The sequence below is a fragment of the Amblyomma mixtum genome, chromosome 7, assembly GCF_055824585.1.
Source record: "Amblyomma mixtum isolate Tamu chromosome 7, ASM5582458v1, whole genome shotgun sequence".
Lineage (NCBI taxonomy): Eukaryota > Metazoa > Arthropoda > Arachnida > Ixodida > Ixodidae > Amblyomma > Amblyomma mixtum.
Window position 1 is genome coordinate 48155689 of NC_143018.1, and position 13774 is coordinate 48169462.

The window sequence follows — 13774 nt, forward strand, 5'->3', positions numbered from 1 at the left end:
GACCCAGGTGGCCCGCCTAGCTTTTAGATTGCTCTCTGGGGACCGCCTGCCTGAGCCATGCCCGTGATTTCTCGGTCACAACGCCGACGCCGCATTTACCGGAGAGCGGTGCTTTTAATGTTATTGCTTAAAAAAAAAAAAAAAACTCATGGGGGCATTTTCAACCACATTCTTCGAGAAGGTTTGGGTTTATGGGGCTTTGATGTCGCAAAGTGGCTCAGGCTATGAGGGATGCCGTAGTGAAGGGCTCCGGAAATTTCGACCACCCGGGGTGCTAAGAAAATGCGATAGATAGCCTTTAGGTTTACCGGCTTTGGTATCCATAATGAGCGCTTAATGCTCTTCTTGTGATTCTCCAGCCAAAACTTCGGTTGGAACCGGTTCTATTCACTTATGGTTTGAGTGAGTCATAACCTTCTAGCATGTTCGATTACCTCCCATTTGATTGCGATATCTGATTATCTAATTCCGACCCACTAATACGCATTGTTCCATCCTGTAATACCTGCTAATTTCCCTTCATACGTTTTTCGGGGTGGGCCTACATGCAAACTTTTTGGGGACATTTGGAATTTTCAGGGTGGGCGAACTTCGAAATTTTAGGCTTGTATACATTTTCGAAATTGGCCCTACACCGTTATTGGTATGCTGATGGTCACGTGGTGCTTGCGTCACGACACTCTAAATGCATTCCCTGCACTGCCACAGGCAGGTGGCTGCTCAAAGGCTTAAAGCGAAGCGGATTCGCTCGCCGCAAAAGCAAGGGCCTGTTCTCACTTGTTCACGCGCGGACGAGGCGGATCCGCCGAGCTGCTGTTTCTTGCTTTTCCACACTGCTTCGCTGATAGCGGCATGCACAGATGTAGTGAGAAAAGAGCATAAATTTACGCTGTCTACGTACCATAATCGTATGCAGGCTTACGTACGTTAAACGCAGGCGCATTCTCACTTTTAGTTCAGCGTATGCTAGCACAGACGCAAAAATATACTCAGCTTATAGTGGCGCCATCTGGTTGTCAGGACGGGAACCATTACTGTCAACAAACCGACTCTGCTGTTAAGCCTAGAAGCGGCAGAATCGTCACTCTGAATAAAAAAAAATGAAGCAAATTTATCTCTTATACGTTTTCTTAGAGGCGAGGTGAGACGAAGCGAAAGACCTGTGCCGAATTTCTGGCCAGTGAACGCACTGAAAAAGGCAGCAACAACCAGAATTCAATCCAAAGCGACGAGTCAGGCTTCGAAGGGCGCCGCCATGTTTGTCGCCGCGTGGCGGAAATCGGTCCAGCCCGATTGCCTTCGCCGCGCCGCTTTCCGCCTCGCTCGGCGTCGAAAGCGGCCAATTCCGCTTCGCTCGCCGGATTTTCGGGCAAGTGTGAACGGGCCTTAAAACACGGCTACGTTGCAGCATGTGACACCCTGGTTCCTTTTCCTGAGCTCTCGCTTGGCTCGTGTGCAGCGCCACGGTGGGCGGGCCGTAACTGCATTGAATTTGGCAACATTTGGCTGTTTCCTCATGATGTGGCGGGCAGGCGCCCGCTGCCACTGTAGGGACGTGGTGGTGACGTCACACGGGCACGTGACCTCTTTCGACCAATCCGGGAGTTTTGAGGCAGAGGAGATGCAATTTTTTTCTGCGATAACAATCTAAATGCTATCAGAAAAATAAGACGAAAATCATTGCTAACTGTCCATTTACACCCTGCATAAATCTTTCTGTAAAACTGTATACATGACTGTGACACACCGCTGATTAATAAGTTACCGGTACCTTCGTTATTTTCTAAAGAAGAAAGTTGAGAGCTGTGTTCCTGGTTTGTAAGATCGACACTGCAGGGATTCTCCACGGTGTTAACGCACCACTCCTCACTACACTAGCTGTGGAAGTGTTTTACAGCGCTGGCTGCGTTAGCTAATTTTTCCCGGATTTCGCGTAGCCCTTGGTGGCGTTCTGATCCCGTCGGCATGCCCCAAGTTGCTGCAAACCGATGGACAAATATATATTCATGCACAAAGCCCCCGACTCGGGAACCACACTTTGGCTCAGGCCACCTTGAGTGACGGAATTCGAAGCGGAGTTCCTAACCCTGTCCTTGGTGCAGAGTATACTTATCCTGAGCTACTAATGGTTGTTGCATGTATTTCTCTTTTCTCACTAGCAGTATTTTGGCAGTGAAAAAAGTAGTTCACTGGCAGCGGCACTTGTACGCGGTGAGATCATTTCGTTAATCATTAGCGACCCAGCGAGCGCTGAATACTTGCCGCACCCTGGAGTTAAGCGAAATAAGTTTTTATTATTTTTAACTTACGATCACCTTTCCAGACTTCTCTTGGAGGCCACAAGATTGAGTTTGTTTGATTTCAGGGGCCCGTAGGACCACTCCACTTACTGCCGAATTAAAGCACAGGCGGATCTTTTTACCATATTCGCGGTAAGTATTTGGAATGTCTCGAGTGAATGTGTTCGCGGGCTCTGTACCATCATCATCATCATCACCATCAGACTGACTACGTCCACTGCAGGGCAAAGGCCTCTCCCATGTCTCTCCAATTAACCCTGTCCTTTGCCATTTGCGGCCACCATATCCCCGCAAACTTCTTAATGTCATCCGCCCACGTAACTTTCTGCCACCTCCTGCTACGCTTGCCTTCTCTTGGAATCCACTCCGTTGCCCTTAAGGACCAGCGGTTATCTTGCCTTCGCATTACATGCCCTGCCAAGCCCATTTCTTCCTCTTGATTTCGACTAGGATGTCTATAACCCGCGTTTGTTCCCTCACCCACTCCGCCCGCTTCCGATCTCTTAACGTTACACCTATTATTCGTCGTCACCGGTGACTGTTAAGTATGCCACGGTTAAGTATGGCAGTATGCCAAGTATGTGACCGATCACAATTGGTCATGTGGCGCTGAAATGTGCTGACGTCAATTAATATACACAGCGGCTATGAGATATCAGCGGGTGGGAGATAGTCTGGTTACAACCCATCGCCGATTCGAGGAGGTGGTTCAGTGATCCTGTAGGCAGCCTTGTTCTGTCGAGTACAGCGAATGTCGTAAACATAAAGGTTCCCGGAAACCCTGCAGCTAGTGCCACGCCTGTAGCCTAGTGGCAAGCGTATCCGATTCCCACCGGTGGGTGCCACAAGCACCCTGCTCTATTAACGAGCCCAGGTTGGATACGTGCAGGCTTGGTCGGGGTGGTTGGTGACACTTGCACGGCTCTTAGCGTTTGCAACGCGGGAGCTCTCTGCGGTACTTCCCACGGTTAATCCTATCGGGCGAGTTGACCGCGTCCTCTCGAGGGTGGCACCAATAAATGATAAGTACGTATATCTGTGCTAACCACGCATATATACAGTACGCTGCACTTGACAGGGCAGGGAAATACGCAGCGGAGTATCACGCATGTGGCACGGCGCCTCGCAACGGTGGGGAAAGCACCATCACGGTGCTTTCATTTTGCCAGTAATTATCCCTGCAGTTAGAGGGTGCTGAATGGTGCTCGTATTTTAAGTATCCTGTCCACTTTCTTGGGAAGACAATTAAGCAAAACCTGGAAACAGATCGCCTTCTGTGACCCTCCTTCCTCCGCTCCTTGCTTTTGTGAAGAAAAAAAGAGAACAGATAGGGGTGGGAAAGCGAGGACGCGTGCGAGGTAGCTATCACAGTGGGGTGGAGGACTTCCGGGTGACTTATCACTTGCACATTAGAGCGTGCAGGCGAAATGGATACATTAGAACAGTGACAGGCTCAAAACATTGCCCGTGGCATTGCCTATCCAGTCTGCCTGCCAGTCTTAAATGTTATTCTTATATAGTGGGAGCGTTGAAGCGTGATCTATACTATTCTGTCTTTGACTGTGCGTGGGTCACATGACCCAGAGAGGTGCGTTCTCCACATTTAATCCTTGCGGTCACGTGATAGATCTCGACCCCAAAGATGTGGCTGTGTCGTGAGCGGTTACGATGGAGTTTTGGAGGCCACATTTTAGAGTCGTGAAAGTGTAATAAGGTTTCAAAAGCTGTTATGTTGTTCGAGGTCTTTAAGAGCTCCATTTTTTTCACACCTAAGGACACAGGGCAGGAAGTGGGGGAGAGGGGGGGAAGTATAGAGACGCATTCCGATCCCTCTGATGTGTGTTGTCCGTGCTGAGATGATTATTAATGTGGGCTTGCTGCAGTGCTCCTGGTGGAGTACTAGAGGCACCTACTTAAGATGGAGCATGTGGAGGTACTGCAAGAGCACAGAAACGTTCTTGTGTCGGTCTCGTGAAATCGCACAGAGGGCTACGGCTGCGACACTGCCTCTGTCGACAGAGCGGCACTTGTCTTCAGCCAGGTGACGGCTCATGCGCGTGGAGGGTGTATTTTACGGCGCAGCGCTGACCCCCAAGCGGTAACAGTTTTTCCTCAAGGGACACACGATGTCGCAAGAACTACACAGCCACATCTTTCTAAGCGCCACTAAACGAGGCAAAACATTAGCGTTATTGGCCAGAATTTTCTGCTGTTTTTTTTAATAGCGCTTCCGTTATTGGCCACAATTTGCTGCTGTTTTTTTAATAGCGTTTGCAAACTTGTTCATCAACTTGGTGGTTCTATATTATTTGTTCCAGTGCTAATTGGTCTGTTTGTTTGTTGGTGGTGAAGATTGTCGTCGTTGAGAATCTGAGCTGGCCTGTTTACTCTATTCATTTCATTTTCATTTCATTTTATTACCTTAAAGGCCCCTTAAAAGGGGTGTTACATAAGGGGTGGCAAGAGTAAAAGCACAAAAGGGTTGAAAATTGGGCGAGTTGGTACGAATTCATACTGGTGCATGTAACCATAGGTTTCGTCTATATATTTTTTGTGCTTTCAATAAATTTTGTCAGTTGTTAGTGAGCACTTGTGCTGTTGTCACTCTGTCTCTGTCCCTGTCCCTGTGGTGCCACACCAGTATAAAAGCACAAATTCACAATGACAGGAAAGTTTCTACGTTATCAGTGAAAAGACTTGGGCAAGTGATGATGGCAACGTTGTTCGGAAGGCCGTGATCATGAAACGGGATCATGAAACAGAGATTGGATGTAAAATTACGCAAGAGTATCGTAGTGCCAAATACACAGGTGTGAGCAGAGACGGCATTTTGAAGTTTATTACAGGGCAATGGATACGGCTCATTTTCTTTAAAAGCTCTCCAAGCCCCGATTGCCGTTGAAGCTGTTGTCGTATGCCGCTTCTCTCCTTTCTTCAGCTCAAGCCTTGACTACTGGCAACTGAGAAAAAATACACGGCTGAAACAAGAGTTACAGACATATTAGTTAATGGGACGCAGCAGAACGAGTGGAACTTTTGCAGCATACCCTGCTCCTAGAAGGGCTGTGCACTAGAGGACCGCTTACTTTATTTTTACTCCCATATAGGTGTATTCGTGTTAAGGGTGTATGCAGGAAGCAGACGGTCGCCAAAAGCAAGGACAGCATAGAGGAACGTTTTTTAAATTCATTGGTTGAATTGAATAGTATTCATTTCAAATAAGCAAGCTTACATGCATGTTTGAGGTACTATCGAGGACAACAGTGGTATATATTCTACGCAGCCGGAGCCGGAGCCGGAGCATCGGAAAACTGCGTTGCAACGCTATCTACTGGTAACTGGCGCCATTCGAGATCGAGACAGCCAATGCATGACCTTTATTATCAGCAGGCATGTCGCTTGGTTCGTTTCAATGTTTCGTGCTGTAGCTCGCCAAAATGCCGCAGTTTTCCGTTGCTCCGGCTCCCGCCGCGTGGAGTACGTATACCACTTTTGTCCCCGATAGTACATGGGAGTAAAAGCCGCTCAGGAGAAGCTTACCAAACTCCCATATCCCTTCTATACTTGACTTTGCAATGCAGAAAACAGATTACACTAATTAGATAGCAGACGGTTATGGTGGGACAGAAACAGCAGTCAGAAGCAGCACACCGTGGTAACAATAGTGCAAATACAAAAGCACGAGGAATTTATTATGTACACTCCTAGCTTTGGTAAACTGATACTGTCGCGAGCAATACTACAGGTGCATCAGAAAAAGAGTTCTTTTATGCTTTGAAAGAAAAAAAAGACGTAGTTATATTTTGTTACAAAACCATTTTCTTTCTCCATGCGCGAAACTTCTTTTAAGTATGCGATAAAGCGTAAGTGTTTGAAATCTATGATCTGTGCGCAATGCTTGAACATGCCAGTGTTCAGGGCATCCTGTTGTGTAATTTTCTTGATATCCATGTAAATAAACGGTGCCTCTAAGCAACATATTGCTTTGTTGTACCTGAAATATACAGGAATTCATTATGCGGAATCGACATCGTTTTTTTGGCTTCCACCATACGGCATGCTGAAAAGTGGGAGCTAAAGTATGATGTAACATATGCTTTCGTTATGGCTCTCATCGCAGCTATCTTATATATTTGTGCCAAAATCGTTTATGTACATGTTAAATAGTAGGGGACCCAATTCGCTCCCCTGTGGGACCCTGTGACTAGTTGATTTACACTGCAAGTGGTAATCTCCTAGGAGAACCGGTTAAGTATGGTGAGTAATATAGCTGGAAAGCAGGTTAGGTGGTACTCCAGGGACACTAAATATTGATAGTTTCCTAACAAGAGCTATTTGGTGTATCGTGTCGAAGGCTTTTGAATAATCTACGAATACACCAATGATCAGTACTTTGCGTTCAGTTTTATGTGATATAATTCCTTCTTATTAACAGTGCTATTTCGGTTGATAAGTTTTTTCTTAGGGTGGAAGCGGGTGGGTGGAGCCTCTGGAGGGGGCAGGTGGATCATGGATATAGGTATTTAAATTGTCGCAGCCTCCCAGCGAGATATGCGTGTTTACTGATGGGTATCCTTTAAAAAAAATTCAGACAGTCTATAGACTGTCCATAGACTTTTGTCTACAATATCTATAGACTCTGTATAGATAAATATTAGAGAACACTCTATAGACAATCTACAGATTTATGATCATACACTTATAGTAGACTTTTATCTATAAACAGTCTAGAGACTATGAATAGACAAAAAGAAATATCTATACGAAGGCAATGGAGTCTATAAGAAGTCTGTAGACTGTCTATAGACCATTTTTAACAGAGCACTGTGAGATGCACCTACTGGAGGGGTTTTCACCGGAGGAAGGAAGCTCCACACAAACACACCACGAATTTTGGGGCGGAACAGGGCTATACTTCGAACGGAGTGAAAAACAGAACAAATCGCTACGCTTTCTTTGGCTTCAGTTACTGTAGACTACCTGCATTCGATTTTCATTAAATATCAGAGCAAGCCTCATGGACTAGTTGCCGACCTCCAGCCGAAGAAGTTTGTGACGTAATTTTCTCAAGTGACCTAAAGCGAAATATCTGCGAACGGATCGTATTCAGCAGTTTTTTTATCGATCTGTTTCAGCCTTCTTGACTCGACGATATCACTAAAGATGCCGCAGCTTAAGCTTCGATAGCTATGCCTAAGGCTACACATTAGGCAAGCAGAGGATGCATATGATGAAGCAATGCACTGCACGGGCCTAAAGTCTGCAAAGAGAACTATCGCTTAGTGCGAACAAATTCTTCGCGCTTCGGCTATCCTCTTCGGAAGTGGTGGCTTCCTATGGTACGTCATTGTCGCTGTCTATTGATACTAGGGCCGGTGAACCACTTTGAGATTCTGGAAAGAATACCGGCGTAGGCCACTGTCTTCGCTGTAAAAAATTTCTGCGTCGCTAAGTGTGTTTCTTTGATGCCAGTCTAGAGGCTTTATTCATGGAAGGGCGAAGGGCATTTTCATTTGCTGTGTTTCGATGTGGCTTTTTCCGATACTCTATGTAGAACCCATACGAAATAAAAAGAAAGACTAAAACTGAATGAGTGGTCCTATAACCGTCATTGTGTTGTACAAACTCTGTCCAGAAAACATTTTCAGAGTGAAATTGCAAGTGCGTAAGCGGACCTGTACAGACACGTATGCCGCCTAGCGGCAGCCTCGGCGCTTTCCATACACATTTGCACCCTGCCGGTGATGCCACAAGAGCAATTATTTCTAAACACTGATGTCGTCTCTACCATGTTCTCCGAGGAGAAAGAATAAATGTTTTAGGAGAAAAAAAAACGCTCAAAATGGGGTAACCAGGTGAAAGGGTTATTGCAAAGCTTTTTGAATAGCATGTGCGTGCCTGAAATTTTTTAGGTATTTATGGAGCGCATATTATTCATATTCTACAACCCAAACGAATGCATAGTAATTTTGCTGCATAGTATTCAATAGTATGTATCTGAAACAATTTTTCCATAGCAGATAATATAGATAGGTGCGATGATGTAGCAAGAGAAGAGAGAAATCTTCAGCGTGGGGAAGGGTATCTGCCTTGCTACTACGCACTGGACGAGAGAGAGAGAGATAGAAGCGCGGATAGAGTGAAGATGACAAATGACGATGATGGCATAATACGATCAGTGCGGCACTCACCGCGATCACCTCAAAGGCGGTGGATTCATCATCTGTAAGCCCAACGGTGGCCTAGGGAGAGAATAGCCAGACAAGAATGAATTGCATCACGGCTACCTTTTCTTTATTTTGGAAAACCCAAAAGGTGCCGGTATAGGGAGAGGAGTACAAGGTTCATCGGGAACACGTATCGTACCTGCTTCCGCATGGCTACCTCTTTAAAGCACTGCTTCTCCTGAAATAAATAAGAATACGGCTGAAGGCGAGAAAACACCGCAAATGGACCTTTAGGAGCAGAACTACACTGTAAACCGGCGGCTAGGAGACGTATAATTTCATATTACGCTGTTAATGGCACGTCTTCCGGTTCTGCGGCATCGGCATTGGCGTTGTTGGTGTAACACCACGCAACGATGATTGTTCAGCATGCAGGGACGTCACGTATGACAGCACTACAGCGTGTGGTGGCAACACGCGAGGAAGATTGTTCCGACACATTGAGGTCACCAGTGACGGTGTAGTGACGCCATGCGCACTATAGCGGTGAAGGAGACTATTAATGATGCGTAAGCAATATACGATAATACATTCGAAGACAGCACAACGAGCTGTCTCCCAGTGTCGCGTTACACATGCAGTGATAACCGCTCTGAAAGACATTTTTATTTGGAACTGCAGTTGACTCTCAACGTTCCAACTTGAAGCAACATAAACTTTGTTGGAATTATCCAGGATTTGAATAAACTAAGAGTATTAAACACTGCTGTTTTTAATGGAACGGCACCTTAATTAGGAATAAATTCGAAGCTCGAATTAATAAGAGTCCAATGCGATATGGAGCCAAGTTGTAATTTTAGCCGAAAGTTGTAAAGAATCCTAGTAATTCTAAATGCGCTGCAGTTTTAGTTTTAGCTGAGGGGACCAAATTTGATGTTGTTTATTGGGCGTAACGACCAAAGCGACTCAGGCTATGAGGGACGCCGTAGTGAAGGGTCCCGGATAATTTTGGCCACCTATGGTTCTTTAACGTCTCTGATATCGCACAGTACACGGGCCTCTAGAATTTGGACTGCATCGAAATGCGACCGTCGCGACCGGGATCGAACCCGCGTCTTTCGGGTCAGCAGCCGAGCGCCGTAACGACTGAGCCACACGGGCTACTATTCAAAAAATCACGCTGAAGAGAGTAAAAGCGCAAGTAGAAATTCAAATAAATTAAGCACAGAAAGAGCAAATCAGTCGCCGCACACAACGCATATACTTCACCCTTACGGCCAAGTCTCTCTCAACGGGATCGGGAATTCCGGATTTCCCCGATGCGCATGGCGTCGCCTCCGATATGATGGGCAGAATCATCTGCGACAGCAGTCAGGAAGTGAGATCAGAGGTTTTCTCGTCTTCTTTGTTCAAGGGTGCACGTGAATTTGAGCAAAACAAGCCAAAGCTTAAAAACAGAGTAATAAATGCAGCAAGATCGAAAGTGAAATCTATTGCGGTGGCCTCTCAGCACTGATGTGTGCATTTTTTACTTCATAATAGATCGGTTAATTAGACTTCACAATTGCTGATTATTTCTATCAAATACATGCAAAATGTTTTTTCTTTAAAGCAAAAACAAAAATATATATGTTCATCATGTGGGCCCGTCACCTTCCTGGCTAGCCTTGGGGTCATGCTGTGGAAAAAATAGAAATCAGGCTGCTCAAATTTACGCAGTGATTTCATGTGAAATAACAATCAGCCGTTTTAGTCAAATATTTAGGGGAATCCCCCAATGTGTATTAGATTTCTAATAAGGGAGTAATTACTCATTGACATCCACCAGAGCGCAGCCATACGGCTACAAAGGAAAGCTAAACAGAAAGCTGTATAGCTTTCCTTTGTAGCCGTATGGCTGCGCTCGGGTGGATGTCAATGAGTAATTACTCCCTTATTACAAATCTACTCCACCTTGGGGGATTCCCCTAAACATTTGACCAACACAGTTCCCACTTCGAGTTGTTGATCAATTCGCTCTCGCCCTACCATAAGCTTGCCGTACCGGTTAGCTCAATTGGTAGAGCGACTGCTCCGGTGAGGCGGTGGTCGCGGGTTGAACCCCGGACCAGGACGAATTTTTCTTTAACTACGAAGTTTCTGAGAAAGCTGTATAGCTTTCCTTTGTAGCCGTATGGCTGCGCTCGGGTGGATGCCATTGAGTAATTACTCCCTTATTACAAATCAACCCCTTAATAACAAGCTCAACCCTTTGCACACAATTATGCGCCCATTAAACAGCCATGACTAAAATGACTTTTTAAGAGCTGTTACTGAAAGCCTTTTGAGGACGTGCGAATGATTCTTCGAATTTTTTCTCTTCGTGGGCATGGAGGCACTGTAAGCACTATTACCTTTTTGAGCACGGCTACTCCTATGTCACCCTGAGACAGGGAGCAGTCCCGAGCGATCCTGATCCTTTCGAGCAGCTTCCCTGTCAGTTCCTCCGTGCTGGAGAGTTCGTAAACTTTTTGTTCCAGTAGCTGCATGAGGTCTTCCACTGGGAGAAAAATACAAAGATGACGCTATATTTCTTACAGAGAGTACAAGGAAACGGTAGGAAACAGCCCAGTGTGAAATTGTCTTGTGAGTTGTGTTAATGCCTGCGGCTAGGGCATGCATTTTCATCGGTCAGTTTTATGAAGAAAGTGCCATGAGCTCCGAGAATACGAGTAAGAGAGGCAAAGAAAGCTTGTTAATAAAAACCAGAAAGAGTTACAAGCGCCAACAATAGCGGCTATGTGCTGTTAGGTTCAGGGTAAGAACTTAAAGGTGCACTAAAGAGGATTGTGAGCTCGTCTTTATAAATTATTGTCCTGCGCCACCGATTTCCCTGTTACATAGAATTAGGCATTCCAGCTCCCGCATTTTTTTTTTTTAAACTCGCCTCCGAAAAGAGGAGGAGTCAGACAACGCGTGAGGTGCCTTCCAGCCAGTCGCCTGGCAGCTTGCCGCTCTGCCATCGGCGGAGTCATTCGCAGCGTTTGGCGAAAGCAAAGATTACACGCGTATTTTTATTTCCGTGGGCCTAATTTGCGGCTGTGTAGTCTACGATTGAAACTATATTTAATCACGGAAACCAAAAAACAAAATAAAAGCGAAAGCGAAGCCACCACGCGACTGGCAGAAAGGAACTGCACGCGTTGGCTGACTCTCCTCTTTTCGAAGGAGTGTTAAAAAAAAGAAAAGGCGGGAGCCGGGATGTTTAAGATTTGATAGAGAAATCGGCTGCGCAGGACAATAATTCGAAGTTTCTAAGAGTGATCGGAGAATGTAGATCGATTTGTCGCGGTAAAGAGACGATTTCAGGTTACTCTCTAGTGCATCTTTAAGGGAAACAAATGCGGAAGGAGAGGAAAAGACATTAGAAGAAGGAGAAAGACTAGCGCGAGGCAAAACAGCCGTCGATGAATTCGGATTCGAGCTTCCTAAGCTGCTTACTTGGAAGTGAAACCTTTGAAGATGCAATGGATGCCTCATGGGTCCCCACACATGAATACTAGCGCACGAATGTAAAACAAAATGCTGCTGTCGGATGGCCACTGCGTAGCAGACAGTAAGATGCCCTTTGGTAGGCTCTTTTGCGTTGCTGCAAATTGCGAAGCTATCGCCAAGAGAGTATGAACCGAGTAAAGCAGTGAAAAGACTGAAATGCCATTGTTTTGTATGGCTAGATCATACTAAAACTTTGTATCTTGTTATAACGACCATGAGAAAAGAGACAGATTACAGGTTCTGGAAAGTAAGCCGCTGGTTGTTTTTCAATTACTTCAGCGCTGTTCTATACCATTCGCTGTCTTGGCGCCAGCTGCAATGATATTTGGCTGAGTAAGCGCACCGAAATATAAAAATCTTAGCTTGGTAAAAGCCAGCAGAGTCGCTTGAGTTCTGTTTGTAGCAACTAATAATTTTGCTAATGAGCGGCGCGATCTGTGCGGTCCATATGCCGTGGAGTAACTGTCATAACTGTGACAAGGAGCAAGCATTGAGAACAACACCAATGCTAGGAGGCGAGAAGAACAACACATACACAGTACGTGCCACAGTTCTGCATGTATTACTTGCTATGGTTTACTGCTACACACGAAACCACTAAACCTTTCTACTGCAGATACAACATATTGCAGTACATGGACTGAGTGAACGCTCTATGCCCGTGTGCTTTGCGATGTCGGTGCAAGCTAATGAACCCCCAATTGGTCAAAATTATTCTGGAGACCTCCACGCCGCTACCCCTTTCTCTCTTCTTTCACACCCTTCTTCAATTCTTTCACAGCACGGTTTAGGTGTTTTCCTAGAGCAGTTTTCCTTTACATGTTCTGACATGGCTTCTGTTTAACTTCCGTTCATGGATGCCAGAAAGTCGTCCCACAGCCTTTTCTCTGCAGCACTAAAAGCTTTTACATCAGGTTAATTTGTATCTGCTTCGCACCATGGAAGTAAAGTGACTGGTCTACCATCATTCACCATTAGATAAATCACGAGGCAGTAACACTTACTGACAGCTCCGTTAATCGGGGCTCTAATGCACTGTGAACTAAGGTTCGACGGTACGCAAGCGTTAACCAGCACTTACCTTCACCCGCCGCCACTGCACAGACACAGCCGAATAATAAACACGCACTCGCAAGAAATGGCATAGTTGTTTCTCGGGAAAGTGTGGTACAAGCACAGAGAAAAGCAAATTTTTCGAATTAAGCAGAACGCGCCTGCGGGGTCGCGAACGTCGAGTGAGTCCTGATGATGCCGGTCTGACTCCCCAAGACTTCCAGCTACCCGCCGTTTATGCAGTTCTGACGCAGAATGATTACGCATTCAGGCCGCAGCTCAGGAAGTCAGGTAAAAACAAAAACATGGGAGCTTGGAACGCTTGGTAGAATTTCATTGTGAATATTGCTGGCCGAGACCATATCTATACCTTAGTGGCTCGCATCGCCGAGTCGCTCCCTCGAATGTTTGGGCTCAGCGAACCCAAATCGCAGCGTTCTTTTCCTTGTAAGCATTTGGGCTCGGCTGCTAAATGAGCCGGCTAATAGCTCGTTGCATTTGGCCGCGTGTGTCGCTGCGTGAAGGCAATCAAGAAGTACTCATTTTGCAAGAGAGTAGCCATGTGCCCATGTAGAGGCTGAAGCTCCGAAAATGGTTCTTGAACCACGACCAATGATGGATTGGACCCACAGCCGAGGCTCAGTGGTTAGAGCTCTCGGCTAGTGAGCCGGAGTATCCGGGTTGGAACTCGACCGCCGCGGCAGCGTTTCGATGGAGGCG

General features: G+C 46.0%; 1 protein-coding gene across 1 annotated transcript; it reads right to left on the bottom strand.

Moving 5' to 3' along the window:
- Positions 1-5140: 5140 nt before the first annotated feature.
- Positions 5141-13281, bottom strand: LOC149335982 (uncharacterized). Its single transcript, XM_089554620.1, has 6 exons — positions 13083-13281; positions 10861-11006; positions 9743-9826; positions 8667-8705; positions 8492-8542; positions 5141-5278 (listed from the first exon to the last, which is right to left on the bottom strand). Exons 1-6 carry the CDS (start codon positions 13144-13146, stop codon positions 5240-5242), a joined length of 423 nt encoding a protein of 140 aa, XP_089410746.1. The 5' UTR covers positions 13147-13281; the 3' UTR covers positions 5141-5239.
- Between the last annotated feature and the right edge of the window lie 493 nt (positions 13282-13774).

Excerpts from the sequence above, each read along its gene's own strand:
- LOC149335982 (XM_089554620.1), bottom strand. The coding sequence starts at position 13,146 with ATGCCATTTCTTGCGAGTGCGTGTTTATTATTCGGCTGTGTCTGTGCA. Across the intron at positions 11,007-13,082 it reads TGCAGTGGCGGCGGGTGAAG|TGGAAGACCTCATGCAGCTA; the intron begins GTAAGTGCTGGT and ends TTTTTCTCCCAG. Across the intron at positions 8,543-8,666 it reads AGGTAGCCATGCGGAAGCAG|GCCACCGTTGGGCTTACAGA; the intron begins GTACGATACGTG and ends TTCTCTCCCTAG.